The sequence below is a fragment of the Vipera berus genome, assembly GCF_964194415.1.
Source record: "Vipera berus genome assembly, chromosome: 1".
Classification (NCBI taxonomy): domain Eukaryota; kingdom Metazoa; phylum Chordata; class Lepidosauria; order Squamata; family Viperidae; genus Vipera; species Vipera berus.
Genome location: NC_138202.1, coordinates 123,453,775 through 123,468,930, shown reverse-complemented (window position 1 = coordinate 123,468,930; position 15,156 = coordinate 123,453,775). Strand labels below are relative to the sequence as shown.

At 39.0% G+C, this 15,156-nt stretch overlaps 1 protein-coding gene across 1 annotated transcript in view; it reads left to right on the top strand.

Moving 5' to 3' along the window:
* The first annotated feature begins 287 nt into the window (after window positions 1-287).
* The window catches only part of SLC11A1 (solute carrier family 11 member 1), a 31,373-nt gene continuing 16,504 nt past the window's right edge, over window positions 288-15,156 (top strand). The window contains exons 1-8 of the mRNA XM_081312519.1: window positions 288-306; window positions 810-931; window positions 4,368-4,490; window positions 4,932-5,051; window positions 7,425-7,531; window positions 7,952-8,022; window positions 9,017-9,084; window positions 10,495-10,650. Of these exons, the coding sequence (XP_081168645.1) occupies window positions 294-306; window positions 810-931; window positions 4,368-4,490; window positions 4,932-5,051; window positions 7,425-7,531; window positions 7,952-8,022; window positions 9,017-9,084; window positions 10,495-10,650 (780 nt within the window). The 5' untranslated portion in view covers window positions 288-293. The remainder of the gene's footprint in view (window positions 307-809; window positions 932-4,367; window positions 4,491-4,931; window positions 5,052-7,424; window positions 7,532-7,951; window positions 8,023-9,016; window positions 9,085-10,494; window positions 10,651-15,156) is intronic.

Below are 15,156 nucleotides of genomic sequence, written 5' to 3'. Positions count from 1 at the left end.
TGGAAAACACTTTAGGCAGATAACCAATCCAGGACAACCACCTTTTGGGACAATCAACACAAGAGCTTTACATCCATCCCTTCCTGGTCAGAATATTTTCAGAGATTGCAGTAAACTGCTAATGTCTATCCCTAGCTGAATATGCAAATATGATTTCACTGGTTGGGAGGGATCAGCGTGGACTTACCAAGCTGGTTTATCCAGACTGTGAGACTCATCAAAAAGACATTTTGCTTATAAATCAGACAGAAGTAAAGTTACTTGGACTGTGCATGAACTAAGTGGGAAGAGGTATGCAGGAACAGGGTAAGGTATGGATAGTCTTTCTTTAATATTCTTAGAACTGATGTAAAGATGTATTTAAATTTGTGAGCATACTTCATCTTTTTTTTCTCAAGACATTGAGAAAATATTTCTCATTTTCCTGGAAGTAATTCTATAGCTGCCTATGGGCATACTATTTACAATGCAATTAGTTTCATTTTTCAAGTTCTACAGATAATAGGAAAAGAAGTTGATGTACCTTTGTTCAAAAACTCCATTTCTTCCATTACTGGCTGCTGCTGTCAAGATTTTAAATACTTGCAAAATATTGACATTGCATTTTGCATCAAAAACGTTCCCATAGATTGCCTATGGAAGAGCTGAAAACTGGGGAAGGAAGGAATGTTCACACTACAAGAAAATGCTAGGCACTGTTATTGTAGCAGAAAATATAGTGATATTGCTTCAGTCATCACAGTACAGGATACTCTCTAGAGTTCTGTTCATTTTTATTGATCTCTCTCCTTGCTTTTGAACTTTCCTAGGGAACAAAATTCGAAGGAAAACTCAGTATGGTGCTACTGATTCACCAAATCTACAGGATCACCAGGAGGACCAGGATCAAACCTACCTGGATGAGAGGATCGCGATTCCAGATGTTGGTGGGGTAAGACTTTGGCTACGAGTTTGCACACTGATTGTTGTCCTGGTGTTTTACTCTTGACCAAAAAGCCCTTTTGGAACGATCAGCTTCACTGCATAATTGGCCTCACACAGCATGTTAATGAACTACATTATGACTTGAGCATGATAATTAAACCCAGCCATTCTGCCAAATTGACTGTAGCCAACTCCTTTTTTGATTATTATAAAGTAAGATCCTGCTGTTCTGTTCCAGCCTACGACCGGCCCTGTTGGAATGTCAGGGACAACCCCTTTTTATATTCAATAGGCTGGAACTAATCCAACCAAATTTATTTGCAAAAGCTAAACGAAAATGTTCAAACAAAAGTTAAACAAATACAGACCAAGACTTTATCAGAAGCTCTTCAAACGGCACCTCCCACATATTCCCCTTTTAAACAGCAGTCTCAAGGCGTGGCTTCTCATTGCCTTCTCCCGAGTTGCCTCATTGCTTTCCTTTGCTCAGTTCTGCTAGATTGCCTCCTGCTCCTAGCGTCCCTGAACAGAGCCAGCTGTGGATCGTCTTCTTCACACAGCTGGGTCTGAGGAGGAATAAGATGGGAGGGGCCTGGCTGAGAGTTCTGTGGTGCATCAGAACCTTCCTTTGACACCAAAGGCTCTCCAAACCCCTTCTCCTCCTCCTCTTCAGAATTGTCTGACTCAGCTGCCGAAACCACAGGCTGACGCTGAATCACAACACCTGCACTCAGGCAGAAAAAGATAGGTACACATGTACAATATAGGCCCATGGTGGCGAATCTATGGCACACGTGCCACAGGTGGCACGCAGAGCCCTCTCTGTGGGCACGCAGGCCGTCACCCCAGTCCTAGGCCTTCAGCTGGGTTTTACAAAACCTTTTCACTTTAGGCCTTTGCTGCTGTGTGCAAAAAATAAAGAGGTTCAATCAATCAATCAATTTCAACTTCTCACGGGGGGAAAAAAAGATCTCGCAAAGTTGGAATTGATGGATTGAACTTTTTAGTCCCACCCAGTCTGCCGTTACCACCACAGCCACGCCCACCCAATGGGCCACACACACCCAGTGGGCCACACACACCCAATGGGCCACGTCCAATCGGCACCCGATGATACATAGTGGGGTTTGGGTTGCATTTTGGGCACTCAGTCTCTAAAAGGTTCGCCATCACTGTTATATAGGGAATACCTGGCCTATGAGAGAGATCTAGGCATCCTGGTGGACCATCTCTTAAGGATGAGCCTGCAGTGTGCTTCAGCTGCTGAAAGAGCCAACACAGAGGGAAAGTATTAAGAATCAAGGAAAGTGATAGTAGTGCTCTATACCAAGAGATGGACCATCTCTTAAGGATGAGCTTGCAGTGTGCTTTAGCTACCAAAAGAGCCAACACAATTTGTGCTGCATCAACAGAGGGAAAGTATCAAGGACCAAGGAAAGTGATAGTAGTGCTCTATACCACACTGGGGAGGCAACATTTGGAACACTGCATCCAGTTCTGATCAACATAATACTCAAAAGAAGCTGGAGCTCTGTGGGGGAAAAATGCAGAGAAGAGCAACAAAGGCGATACAGAGTCTGGATGCTAAATCCTATGAAGAATAGCTAATGGAACAAGGTATATTTATCTTAACAAAGAGAAAAGCAAGAGGAGACACGATAACAGTCTTCCCAGCCTTGAAGGGCTACCACAGGGAAGAGGGTGTTGATTTATTCTCCATAGGGCCTGAGGGTAGGACAAGAAGCAATGGGTGGAAGCTTATCAGAAGGAAATCCAATCTGGAAATATGTAAGAATTTCCTGACAGGGAGAAGTACAGGCAGTCCTTGACTTATGGACAAAATTGGAACCAGAATTTCCATTGCTAAGCAAGCCAGTTCTTAAGTGAGTCACACCATATTTCATGACCTTTTTTTACCATGGTGGTTAAGCAAATCACTGCAGTTGTTAAGTGAATCACACATTCGTTAAGTGAATCGAGCTTCCCCTGTTGATCTTTCTTGTTGGAAGCCAGCTGGGAATGATGATCACGTGACCCTGAGATTCTGCAATCATCGTAAAGACATACCGATTGCCAAGCGCCCAAATTTTGATCACTGGTGCCAAAAACAGTTATAACTGTGAGAACTGGTAATAAGTCACTTTTTCCACTGACATTGTAACTTCGAACGGCTGTTAAACATATAGCTGTAAATCAAAGACTACATGTATTAAACCAGAGGTCCCCAACCTTTGGGGCACCAGGGACCAGTTCTGTGGAGAAAGGTTTTTCCACAGACCGGAGAGTGCGTGGTTTTGTGTGCTGCCTGCATCCCACAGATGGGGCTTTGCTTGTTTGTGCGGACCAGTTGCTGGCATGCCAGGCCTGGTACCAGACCACAGACCGGGGATTGGGGACCCCTGTATTAAACAATGGAACAGCTTGCCCCCTAGAGTTTTGGGTGCTTCATTGCTGGAGGTTTTCAAGAGAAGATTGGACAACCATTTGTCTGAGGTGGTTTGAGGACTCCCGCCTTTGGCAGGGGCTTGGACTAGAAGACCTCTGAGGTTTCTTCTAAGCCTATGATTCTATGACATGGCAAATCCCTTCTGTACTATTGTTAAGAAAACCCCATGGATATGTGCACAGTCCCCTGGAATGGAGCTTAACTGAAACTGATTTTTTTTACCTAGAATTAACATAATATCTGTCTTCTGAGGAGCCAGGAAAACGTAGGCTGTGTTTTCAAGCAGAGGGAAATAGGAAAGTTTTCAGAAATAATAGGTGATGTAAACAGACCATAGCCTAGAGAGGGCCCAAGGCGATTTTCATTTCAAGGATTGAACCAATCCAAGATCAAGGCTGTGTCCCTGAGTTGTTGGTCTTTGCAAGTGGAGCCAATCGATTTTTGGCTTGGATGCTGCTTCAGAAAAAATGCTGCAGGCAGTTGCTCCCTGGAGGGAATGGATTCCTGCGTCACCCCTTCTACCAATTTCTGAGTCCCCTACTGCCTTGCTTTTGCTGTCACTATGGAAGCATCTGGTTGGCAGGAGCCACGCAATTTGCTTTCCCGCCAGCTGGTCAGTAGGAGATATTTACACTTCATGAGCCATGCTGTTGTGGCCAAGAGCATGTAGAGCATCCAAACCACCCTTGTCCCGCCCCCCAAAAAAGGCTAGGAGCAATTTAGAAGCAGGATACATACTACAGACAGACAGATGTGTACATACACGCACACACGCACACACAAATAGCATTGATCTTCATTAGAGAAAGAGGAGGAAATTCTTTAGTTGGGATCAAAGTCTTATGTCAAGTTTTTCTAAGGGATACTCTTGTTGGTTGATAAGAAGAGTGATCTTGTAGGCCTGGTTCAGCAGAATGGGCTATGCAAGTATGATAACGTCACTATGACTTTTCTTCTCTAGCTCTTTAGTTAAATTTTCCATATCTTTGTTCTTCAGTACGGCTTCAGTTTCAGAAAGCTTTGGGCTTTCACCGGGCCAGGATTCCTCATGAGTATTGCCTACCTGGATCCAGGAAATATCGAGTCAGACTTACAATGTGGCGCTGTCGCTGGCTTCCAAGTGAGTATGCGAGGAAATGGAGGAGGCCCAGCAAACAAGTAGTTTACAATGCCTTCTCTGTACGTACTTTGAAATTCGTTCAAATACACAGTGTTAGTCATCTTTCTCGATTATTGAAGACTGGAAATAGGAGAATGCCTGCATACTTCCTGTTCTCATTGCTCAGCCTCTAGATTCACAGGGATTTTACCAAGTTGTCCCCATTCATTCTAACTGACCCTCCGTGCTGTATTTATTTATTTGTTTATCATATTTGTACAGCTGCCCATCTCAATAAAAGCTGCTCTGGGTGGACCAATATGGACAAGGGGTTTCTGAGATTCTCTCCCAATATGCTAAAGCTATGTAAAAATTGTGAGTCTCAGTCCTGCTTAATTATTGTTGCATTGATACAGAAACTCTTATGTGCACTGTGACCATGTGCCTTTACTCCCTACACAGCTGCTCTGGGTCCTGCTTTGGAGCACAATTTTGGGTCTGCTCTGCCAAAGGCTGGCTATCCGGCTTGGGGTAGTTACAGGCAAGGACTTAGGAGAGATATGTTATCACTACTATCCCAAGGTGAGTATGAAGGTATAGCAGATAATAACTTACATCACTAGGGCAAGCATTGGTTCCAAATTCTGGTTTATTCAGTGGCTGCAGTGGCGCAGTGTTAGTTGCAAATGGAACAAAATTGACCTTCATCTGTTTTTCTCTGCCTTTGCACATGGCACCTAGCCAGAATGTAGTTGATTGTTGTATGAACCAAACAATTGTGGTTTATACAGTAAACCATGGATAAAAAAAGCATGATTTGATTTCATGTGTTTACCAGACTAAGCCACCGTTGTTTCTGATCATGGTTTATTGCTTGTTTTATGCAAAGTGTTAATATATAAATCGTAGTTTACACCAGTGTTTTTCAACCACTGTTCCGCGGCACACTAGTGTGCCGCGAGATGTTGCCTGGTGTGCCGTGGGAAAAATTGAAAAGTAATTATAAAATACTTTCTTTGTGTTTATTTGATTCCTATTCAAGAGAATTACTTTATATATAGTCAATATAGGCACAGAGTTAAATTTTTTAACATTTTCTAATGGTGGAGTGCCTCGTGATTTTTTTCATGAAACAAGTGTGCCTTTGCCCAAAAAAGGTTGAAAAACACTGGTTTACACACAACAGCATTTTTAATTTACTTAATTTATATATCACCTATTTGAAACCATGCTCATATAAATACATATTCTAAAGATGGTACATATTCTAAAGATCATTTGCTGTTAATCTTGTAAAGATGTTGGCCCTTTTCTAAAAGCAGAGCAAGTGGGATTCAAATGCAGCTTCCAAGGAAGTGACAGTCATAGCTGGGAATGATGGCAAAAGAAAAAAAGAAAAGAAAAGAAAAGTTTCTGCCCTATTGGGGGAATAGGAGCATTTTTGAAAGAGTCTTTGCTACAAATGCTATTGAGAGTTAGTCCCTCAGAAAGGTTTAAGGCTTCAGAATCAATACCCTGTGCTTAGGAAATAACTGACAATTGCTCAGATCTTTGTTCATTGGCACCTTGTGATCCCTGGGCCCTTTTTTGTTTTGTTGTTGTTGTTGTGTTTTGTATCAGCCTATCTGGGGTTTTTTTTTCTTTGTTTGTTTGTTTCACTAACTGCCAGTTCAGACCTTTTTACTTTTTTTTCCTCCCCCAAAGAATACTGTAATTATATTAAGAAGGGAGGTGACTAAGTTCTGGACAAGTTTTGCCAGATCTGAGTTACTTAGGCATGATTACAGATGACAAAATGATTCTATGACTCTTCCTTTATTGCTGCAATAGTGTGGATTCCTCCAGGTCTTGGGTTAGCCAAGAAGGATGTCAGCTTCCCTGGCACTGCTCCCATAGCCTAACTGTTCTGTGCTTCATTAAGAAAGCCAATGAATAGAACTGTTCTTTTCAACTTTAACATGGAATTAATTTAAGGCAGCACTTGGTGGATTCCTTTGGCTGTATTTCCCCTTCTCTTTAATGGGCAGTGGGTAGTTGGAGTGCATTTGGCTCACCCCTCATGATGATTTTGCACCTTTAAATTGGCCCAAGTAACAGAGTGCCTGCATGGAAATGCCCGACCCCCAACAAGTCTCTTAGGCTATTTCTGAGCATGTATCTAGTGATCTTTTGGAAGCATGTTAAACATGTGTCTAAGAATAGTATGGCATTTTCTCTGATTTTAGGGTAGGATGGGAGTTTGTAGCCCTTGGGAGGATTCCCACTCACATGCCTACTCTTAACACACAACAGATACTGTACAAGCAAAGCAAAACTGAGCCAAAACCTTCAAGTAATGTTTAGTTATCACTATGGGCCTCGTACAACTCAGAAGGTCAGCTGATCAGCTGTAGACCTTGATCTTTAAATATAACCACAGTGAGCCATGCTTTTTTTGGAAAAAAATAAAAAGGGGAAAATACGAAAGAGGTTCATAAGGATAAAAACATTTAATTGTTTGCCTATAATTTCGCTTTACAAGGGAAAATTCAAGAGCAAAGCTAGGAAAAACTTTACAAAAACACATTCTAATAAAAATCTATAAACTCAAGCAGTATATGTGAATTTATTTTGAGAGAGCAATTCAATGTTCCATATTTTTCACATAAATGCGAAATGGTTTGCGTTGGCTGGTGCCAGTTGTATAGTAAAGGTTACAGAACCAAAATAAAGAACAAAAGTGAGCTTTTGAAAAATAAATCAAAAGGACAGCTTTCTGAATTAAAGGATTGTCCTTTATAATACATATGGTCACTGCAACTATATCCCATCCCTGGATTAGTGTCATGTGTGAATGATGACCAATAAGTTCCTATATGTTAGAGCCAAAATTAGGAAGAGGCACTGAGACATCTTAGTGCATCAACTTTTCTTCTGTATCTTCTAAGAGCCCAACTGTTGTCCTTTCCACTATAGGCCCCACGTGTGCTGCTCTGGATTATGATTGAAATTGCTATAATTGGTTCTGATATGCAGGAAGTGATTGGAACGGCAATTGCTTTCAACCTCCTTTCTGCTGGACGGTAAGATCCCTGATTTTCTATAGCCACAAGACAAAGCAATGGGCAGGCTTCAGAGACAAAGTGCTGTGAACGCTGTGGAACTACCGAACACTGGACTGTACCTTTGGGTCTCTACAGATTCCTAGAATCAGGAAAGATTGCAGCCATATAAGGTGAAACCAATGCTGTCATCTCTCTGTTCTTTGCACATCGGGCTATGTACCTAATCTATCCCTTACCTTATCCATCTATGCCCAGTACCATTAGAAAAATCCTACAAGATTAAAGTGTTGCAGTTAAACTTGGCATAGAAAGCACCAACCCTCCCGGAATCCGACATGGGCTTATGATAGCAGGACACCGAGTCTTCATTGCACTCTGAGAAATAGTCAGATTTGTGCAATTCTATTCCAATGATAAAAATTTACTTTCTTTTTACAGTATCCCTTTGTGGGGTGGAGTCTTGATCACAATTGTGGACACCTTCTTCTTCCTCTTCTTGGATAAATATGGTAAATACTAGGTCAGAGAGAAGGGAGGCATACGTGGTTGAGTCATCTAGTGCGATATTACGAGAGTTTGGTTACTGTTTTGTTAGTGATATGCTCATACACAATATTGTAATGCCAACATAATATCACCACCATGTATTGTCTGTATATTAGAGGATTTGTAGCTATCGTGTTATGAATGCTATGGATTTTTTTTGTAATGTATTTGTCAGCAGGTATAATGGACATCCATGTAAGTTAGAGTACATGTCACCCATACATGGCATAAGGGTGTCAAGGTAGATGTATGCTTCTCACCCTACAGTACAGTATCAGAATGAAATTTTCTCTGAAGGCACAAGAGAAAGTTCTCAAAATAGAATATAGTCCCCCACCTACAAAAACAGATGATGCTCATGTGACCTAGATGAGGCAGTGGCTCCGGGTGGAAAACTAACAAAAAAAAAATAGGAAAAGAGGGCCAAACCAGCATTGGCCAAATCAAGACTGCCCAATCCTTGATAGAAAGTTGCATTGTTTGTATTTTGCATCACAAAACAAAGCATTCTGATGGTAGGGGTTCCACTTTGATTCTTCTGGAACTTGAACTTAACACGGCTAGCCAACTTGAGTTGGTAGGTATACATGAGTGGCTGTATGTGTGAGCAAATAAAGCTTTTATTTCAGAAAGTAAGCCTGAATTGTAAATCAGCATTTGTTCCTGTGTGCCCAGAATCTTTGGCTATATCAGAACAGGAGGAGCACTCAAGATATTATATAAATACACAGAGTGATTTCATGAAATAATGCTTATTTGCCTGGCACAATAAGGGGCACCAAGTAAAATGTTAAATACTGCTTGTAATAGCCATTAATGCAATTTTTCCTGCTGGAAGCTCTCAGAATTTTGCTCAGAGTTACTTCAGGAGAGCACTGGAGTAAGAATAGTCTAATTGAGAATCCCAAGGACTCCTATGGAGAATAAACCTCTTTCTCTTTTGTCTTTCCCTGACAGGTCTCAGGAAGTTAGAAGCCTTTTTCGGCCTCCTCATTACTATCATGGCAGCAACGTTTGGCTATGAGGTAAAGCATGCTCCCGGCTCCCACGTGTGAGGACTTCAACCACTCTTCCCTGGACTGGCTAGCAGTCTGAGGCTTAGGACCTAAAACAAAAACAAAAAAAACCACCCCATCCTCTGAACCATCCAGCAGAGTGGCCTTCTCCAATCTGATACTGCACATGTATTATTATTATTATTATTATTATTATTATTATTATTATTATTATTATTATTATTATTATTATTATTATTATTATTATTATTATATAAAACTTTTATTCATAAAACATGAAACTCAGTCAACTGAACACTCAAATTGACTGGCACTAATGGTTGACACGGGTTGCTGCCATCATCCTAGGTATCAACCAGGTATCTCCTTAAAATGTAAGATGTTCCAAGTAGTGCAGTTTTTTGTAGCTTTGCTGGAGTTATTGCAGGAAGCTGCAATTTCTTGATGTATTTTGCAAAGTTTTTGGACATAGTTCCCAGTGCCCCGATGACAATGGGTATCACTGTTACACGTTTCATCCATAATTGCGCAGTTTCTATTTTTATTATTATTATTATTTAATCCCCAGCAATGGGATCTGGAGAAAGGACATGTGACTGAAAAGTATTGAGTGGGAATATCCAATCAAGCTAATTTAGCCCAGGATTCAGTGGCCATCAGTGGCAACCAGATGCCATCAGGAAGCTCACAACAAAAATATGCGTCCTGTTTCTTCCCTCAGTTTTGTACCCAGTGACTGATTTTCAAAATATTCTGATGCTCTGTATTTGGAGGATGAGGTACCAAGTAGCCTGAAATAACCATGGTTTAGTACTTTAAAAAAAATTCAGAAAGATGTCCATGATGACATCTGCTGACAATGAAAGCCAGAAGGAAATTGAATTTGGGGGAGAAGATTTTGGTGTATTGTGGCATCAAAGCAATAGTCAATCATTGGAGATAAGTTGATGGAACATAATTGCTTGTGGTTTGTTCCATGTATTAAGAATTTCTTACTTTAGGTATAGCTTTGCCACCAGGACTCACAAATGAATTAAGTTGCAGCACATTCTCGCATCTTTCAGACAAATCAAGATAAGCAACAACTATACTGACATTTTAATCGCCTTCATAGTGCAGTAGCATCGGGATGTGTGTGTCTCATCTCATCTTTTCTCTTCTCTTCTTGGCTGCACACATCTTCCCCACTCTCCTAGTAATCATCTAACCTGTTTTCCCAACTCCTGGATGCTCTAATTCCTCTTAACCTTTCTTCCAAGATTCCTTGTAAGTCCATCTTCCTTTTTATAGTGTCTGGCATTCAGAAGAGGCATACTTCATAGAGGAAATGTGGGAGGGGACAGGATCCCATTCCAAAAGAAAGCAATAAGTACCTTGCCTTCCTCTGCATGGCCTAATCTTCCATTCTTCTTTTGGCAGTATGTGGTTGTAAAACCTGACCAAATAGAGGTGCTGAAAGGGGTGTTTATACCTTACTGCAAGAACTGTGGACACGAGCAGCTTCTACAGGCTGTGGGTCTGGTTGGAGCCATCATTATGCCTCATAACATCTATTTACATTCTTCCCTTGTCAAGGTCAGTGTCTAACATTCAGATGCTTTACAGTTTCTTGTGTAATGGATAAGAAGATGTTGCCCGTGTCTTCAAAGCTACTCATACATGCATCTTATGGTTTATGACAGTGTGATGCACTTCTAATGGATGTGAAGGCAAAGAGAATAAAACGTATTCCCCCACTGTCAATATATACTATCTTGTAGTAAAGCATTATTGCAATTTATGTTACATTTATTGGGTGGGAGGGGACTGCATTTTGCAACATCAGCAAAGCAAACCAGGATAGCCACCTGCTGGCCAGATTTAGGCCATATGTCTTGCCTAGATGCTGCATCTTCTCTGTAGGTAAAATTCCTTGTTTTTAGCACCTATAATCTAATTGATGTGATATGGGATATGCATATATTGCAATGGTTCAAGATTTAAGATAATACAGCTAGTCCTAGTTTAGGAACTGCCTTGTTTAACAACCATTCATAGTTATGACAATCATGAAGAAGTAACTTTGCAACCAGTTCCTGTATTAATGGCGTTCACAGGTCTATAAAGGAAAGGAAAGCTGAAGTAAGATCAAAAGCACAATTGCAGTTTCACTTAGCAACCACCTCACTTAGTGACCTTGGCCATTTCCTAATTACGACTGCTAAATGAGGACTACCTGTAAGGGTTATGAATTAGCAGAGGAGAAGGAATATATATTTAACTTTTTCTTCATGCTGCAGAGGAAAGGATATGTTTTTTTTTTCTTCTGTAGGTAGGGAAACAACTTGGTTGAGGGTAGATTTTAGCCTGATAAAGGCTTGATTCAAGCATTGAGCTAAATCACATGACTTACTTGTTTTGGGATTTGCAAAGTGGTGTGAACCCACCTACTATTGTTTTTAGCTCATGGTATTTAGCTTAATTGTACAGATCCAGCTGAATAATTTGCTGATGGAAGAATTTGATATTTATTGTAAAATGCCTAAACTATAGTCTTTATAAAAATGAAAGTTATTGCACATAAAGTTCAGCTGCTCAATAATTTTAGCTAGCCAGCTACCCTTTCAGTCTACATAGGCTAGAGACTATGTGCCATTCAAGATCTTATGGTCTTCTTGGTTATAGAAATTCTCTTCTCTTGGATTTTGTTTCACTTTTGTTTTGCTTTTTGTTCTTGTCTAAATGACTTAAAAGTGCTACAGGCATTCCTTGACTCACAACAGTTCGTTTTGTGACTGTTCGAAGTTACAACGGCACTAAAAAACAAGACTATTGGCCAAGACCGTTGCAGCATCCCCATGGTCACAAGATTAAAATCCACACGCTTGGAAACTGACTCCTAATAATGACAGTTGTGGCATCCTGGTTTCATGTGACCACCTTTTGCGACCTTCTGAGAAGCAAAATCAATGGGGAAGCCACAGTCACTTGACAGCCATGTTACTAACTTAACAACTGCAGTGATTCAATTAACCACTGTGGCAAGAAAGGTCATAAAACGGGGCAAAACTCACTTAACAAACGTCTCACTTAGCAAAAGAAATTTGGGGCTCAAATGTGATCGTAAGTTGAGGACTACCTGTGTTTCAAAAGCACAACTGATTTAAAAAGTATAATTTTGTTCGAAACTACAAAGCTCTTTCCTTCATCTTCGGGGTTGTGCTGAGCCCTGCTTGGATGATGGCGCCCTTCCTGTTGGATGGCCATTTTAGGATTTCATTATGGACGTCTGGTTTATGTAGCATGGTTTCGAATTCTGTTAGCTTCTGCTGAATTTTTCTGTAAAGTCATGAAGAATGACTTTGATTGAATTGGACAGCCATACAGAAGTTTGCAATAAATAAATGAAAGCTGAAATTTGTATCAGCAGGGGATTCTTAACATGTAGATAAAGCATTCCATTGCATGTTTCATCTACAGAAATGAACAGAGTTGCTCAAAGTTTATCAGGACTAATGTTTGAAACCCAGCAGTTAAATATTACACATAATACAGCAGTAAACGTAAACCTTAATTATGACTAGATAGCACTTTGATTTGATTTGATTTGATTAGCAAGTTTACATTTGAAGACGCAACCATTTCTGATCATGCCATGTCATATCAGATCATTTTAATCTGAGGTCTACTATTTCTTTACTCTTATAGCAAAATTGGATTCTTAATTATTGAGTAATAGGTCTTTAATCAATTCAGCCAAAGATAATTATATCTAAGGGAATAGAAAATTATCTTCAAGTTAACATTCAGGCTGAAAATGAAGGGATCCCATGAAAACTTACTAGAAAGCATTTATATGGGAACCAAATTACAGTATATTTAAAAGAAGTAAATATAAAGAGAGGAAGAAAACAAAGCTAAGTGCTAGAAATGCTGATTTTTATGCTGTTTTTGTTATAAAATGCAAATAATAATTAGCACTGGATAGTGAAGATATTACTAGAAATGTAATTTACTTGAAATATAAATCATTATGAGTTTTGAAATTATCTTTCAAAAATATTAGATTTTATCATTAGAAAACTTTTTTAAAAAACCGTTTCTTTGGTAAGTACAACAGAATCTAATAAAATAACCAGAATCCTTTGTCTAAGCAAAAAGATACACAGAGTACTTTTACAGAATATTATTCTCTTTATAAGACATTCTGCACAATGCTGAAACTACTAACTAAAGCATAAGTAAACCCTTGTGCTATTAAATTAACTGAGAAATATACAAATTATCTTAATTAAACAATAAGAAACTGTAAATGAAAATGTAATTAATTTTTGAATGGGTAAATTTTATGAATGGATGGTGTTAGACTGGATTTTTAATAATAATAATAATAATAATAATAATAATAATAATAATAATAATAATAATAATAATAATAATAATAATAATATCATTGTCATCATCATAATCAAATCTAGGTATCCAGTAGGGTATTTGCAGACACAAAAATTCCTGACTGGAAAGCAATTTGGTTTCTAATTATTTATAATCAGCTAAGGGATTCTGGGAATTGAAGTCTGCACATCTTAAAATTGCCAAGTCTGAGAAGCACTGCTTTAATAAGAGTCCCAATAGATGTCACTATACTTTCCTGTTGCACTTTTATATCATAATAAAACAATATTTACTGCTTAACTATCCAATAGGCAAAACAAGGTTTAAGTAATTAGCCTGTACAGAACAGTTGACAATTCACTTCATATATGAACCAAGCATCCCTCTGGATCCACACAGCAAAAACACAAAGCACATCTATTTGAAAAGTCAGTGTGTCTGCTTCCAAGTCCTGAGATTTGCTGTGCATTCAAAGAAGGCTTTGGAAGAGCCTTAAAGTAGCTATGTGGAAATTAAGAGAAGTTGCTTCATAGCTTGAAGCCACGTGGTGCTTCTCTCACAGTTAAAAGTCCCTCATCAAATGCAGAGCCCTATTACATATTACATATCAATCTGGATTTGAACATGTGATCAGGCATGACTACATAAGTGCTAATCAACAGAGTATTAGGTAGAATAAGAATATTCAAAGTCTTAATATAGAAAATGAAGTATCATGTAATAAGCCTGTTTGCAGATGACATAATTACTTTTCTAGCAAATTCTGACAAGATAGTTTCTAATTACAACTTTAATACATTTCCCACAGTAGCATAACTAGAAAAAAAGTTTCATAAATCATTTCTGTGCTAATTAATCTTGATGAGGATGTTGCAAAAAAGCCTTTGGAAATCCACTAGTCTGCATCATAACTCAGGATGGATTTAGGAGTAGTTGTCAGAAAATGTTAATACCAGTTTTAAAATTATAATATTTTTGCAGTAAGTCAAAACAGATATTTTCTTGTTTGAATAGGCATAATTAAAATAGCTGTTCTAAAATGTTATTCCTGTTTCAAATTTCCATTTTCCTTCCATACTGCTTTGAAAAATCCTTTCTTTGTGTAGTTATAATTATTTTTAAAAAACCTAAAATATTAACAAAACTATAATGAAAAGTAATATAGTAAATCTGACACCACAGTGTTTTCAGTTAAATAATTAACTTTTAAAACTCAAAAGTCTAAATATCACCAGGCTTTTTATTACTTAAAGCAATACATATCTCCCAGATACTAAGGAAGTATTTTAAAACGGTATTCGCTAAGCATTATAATATATGTGAAAGCAGTCTGTGTAATGCTCAGCCAATATTATTTTAAAGCAGGTTTTACTGAAGAAGCCCTAATGGTTGCACATAACCGAAAGCCATTTATATGTCACGCTGGGCAAAAAGCAACGCATGTGATAGCTTCATGGAAGGCATGAGGACTGAAGCTGACAAGGCAGGCAATAAGCAGCCTGAGAATAGACCAGATGATTGTGTAAACACAGCGCGGTGCCGTCAACAGCAAAGCCTGAGAAACAGACTGCAAAAAATTCTTTCATGAGGGCAGGAGAAAGGAATGCAGGCTTTAAACCCCGAGGCTACACACAGAAATATATCACAAGGTTCTTAAACTCAGTAGAAGCTGATTCTTATCAATTATATGAGAATGACTTATTGGGA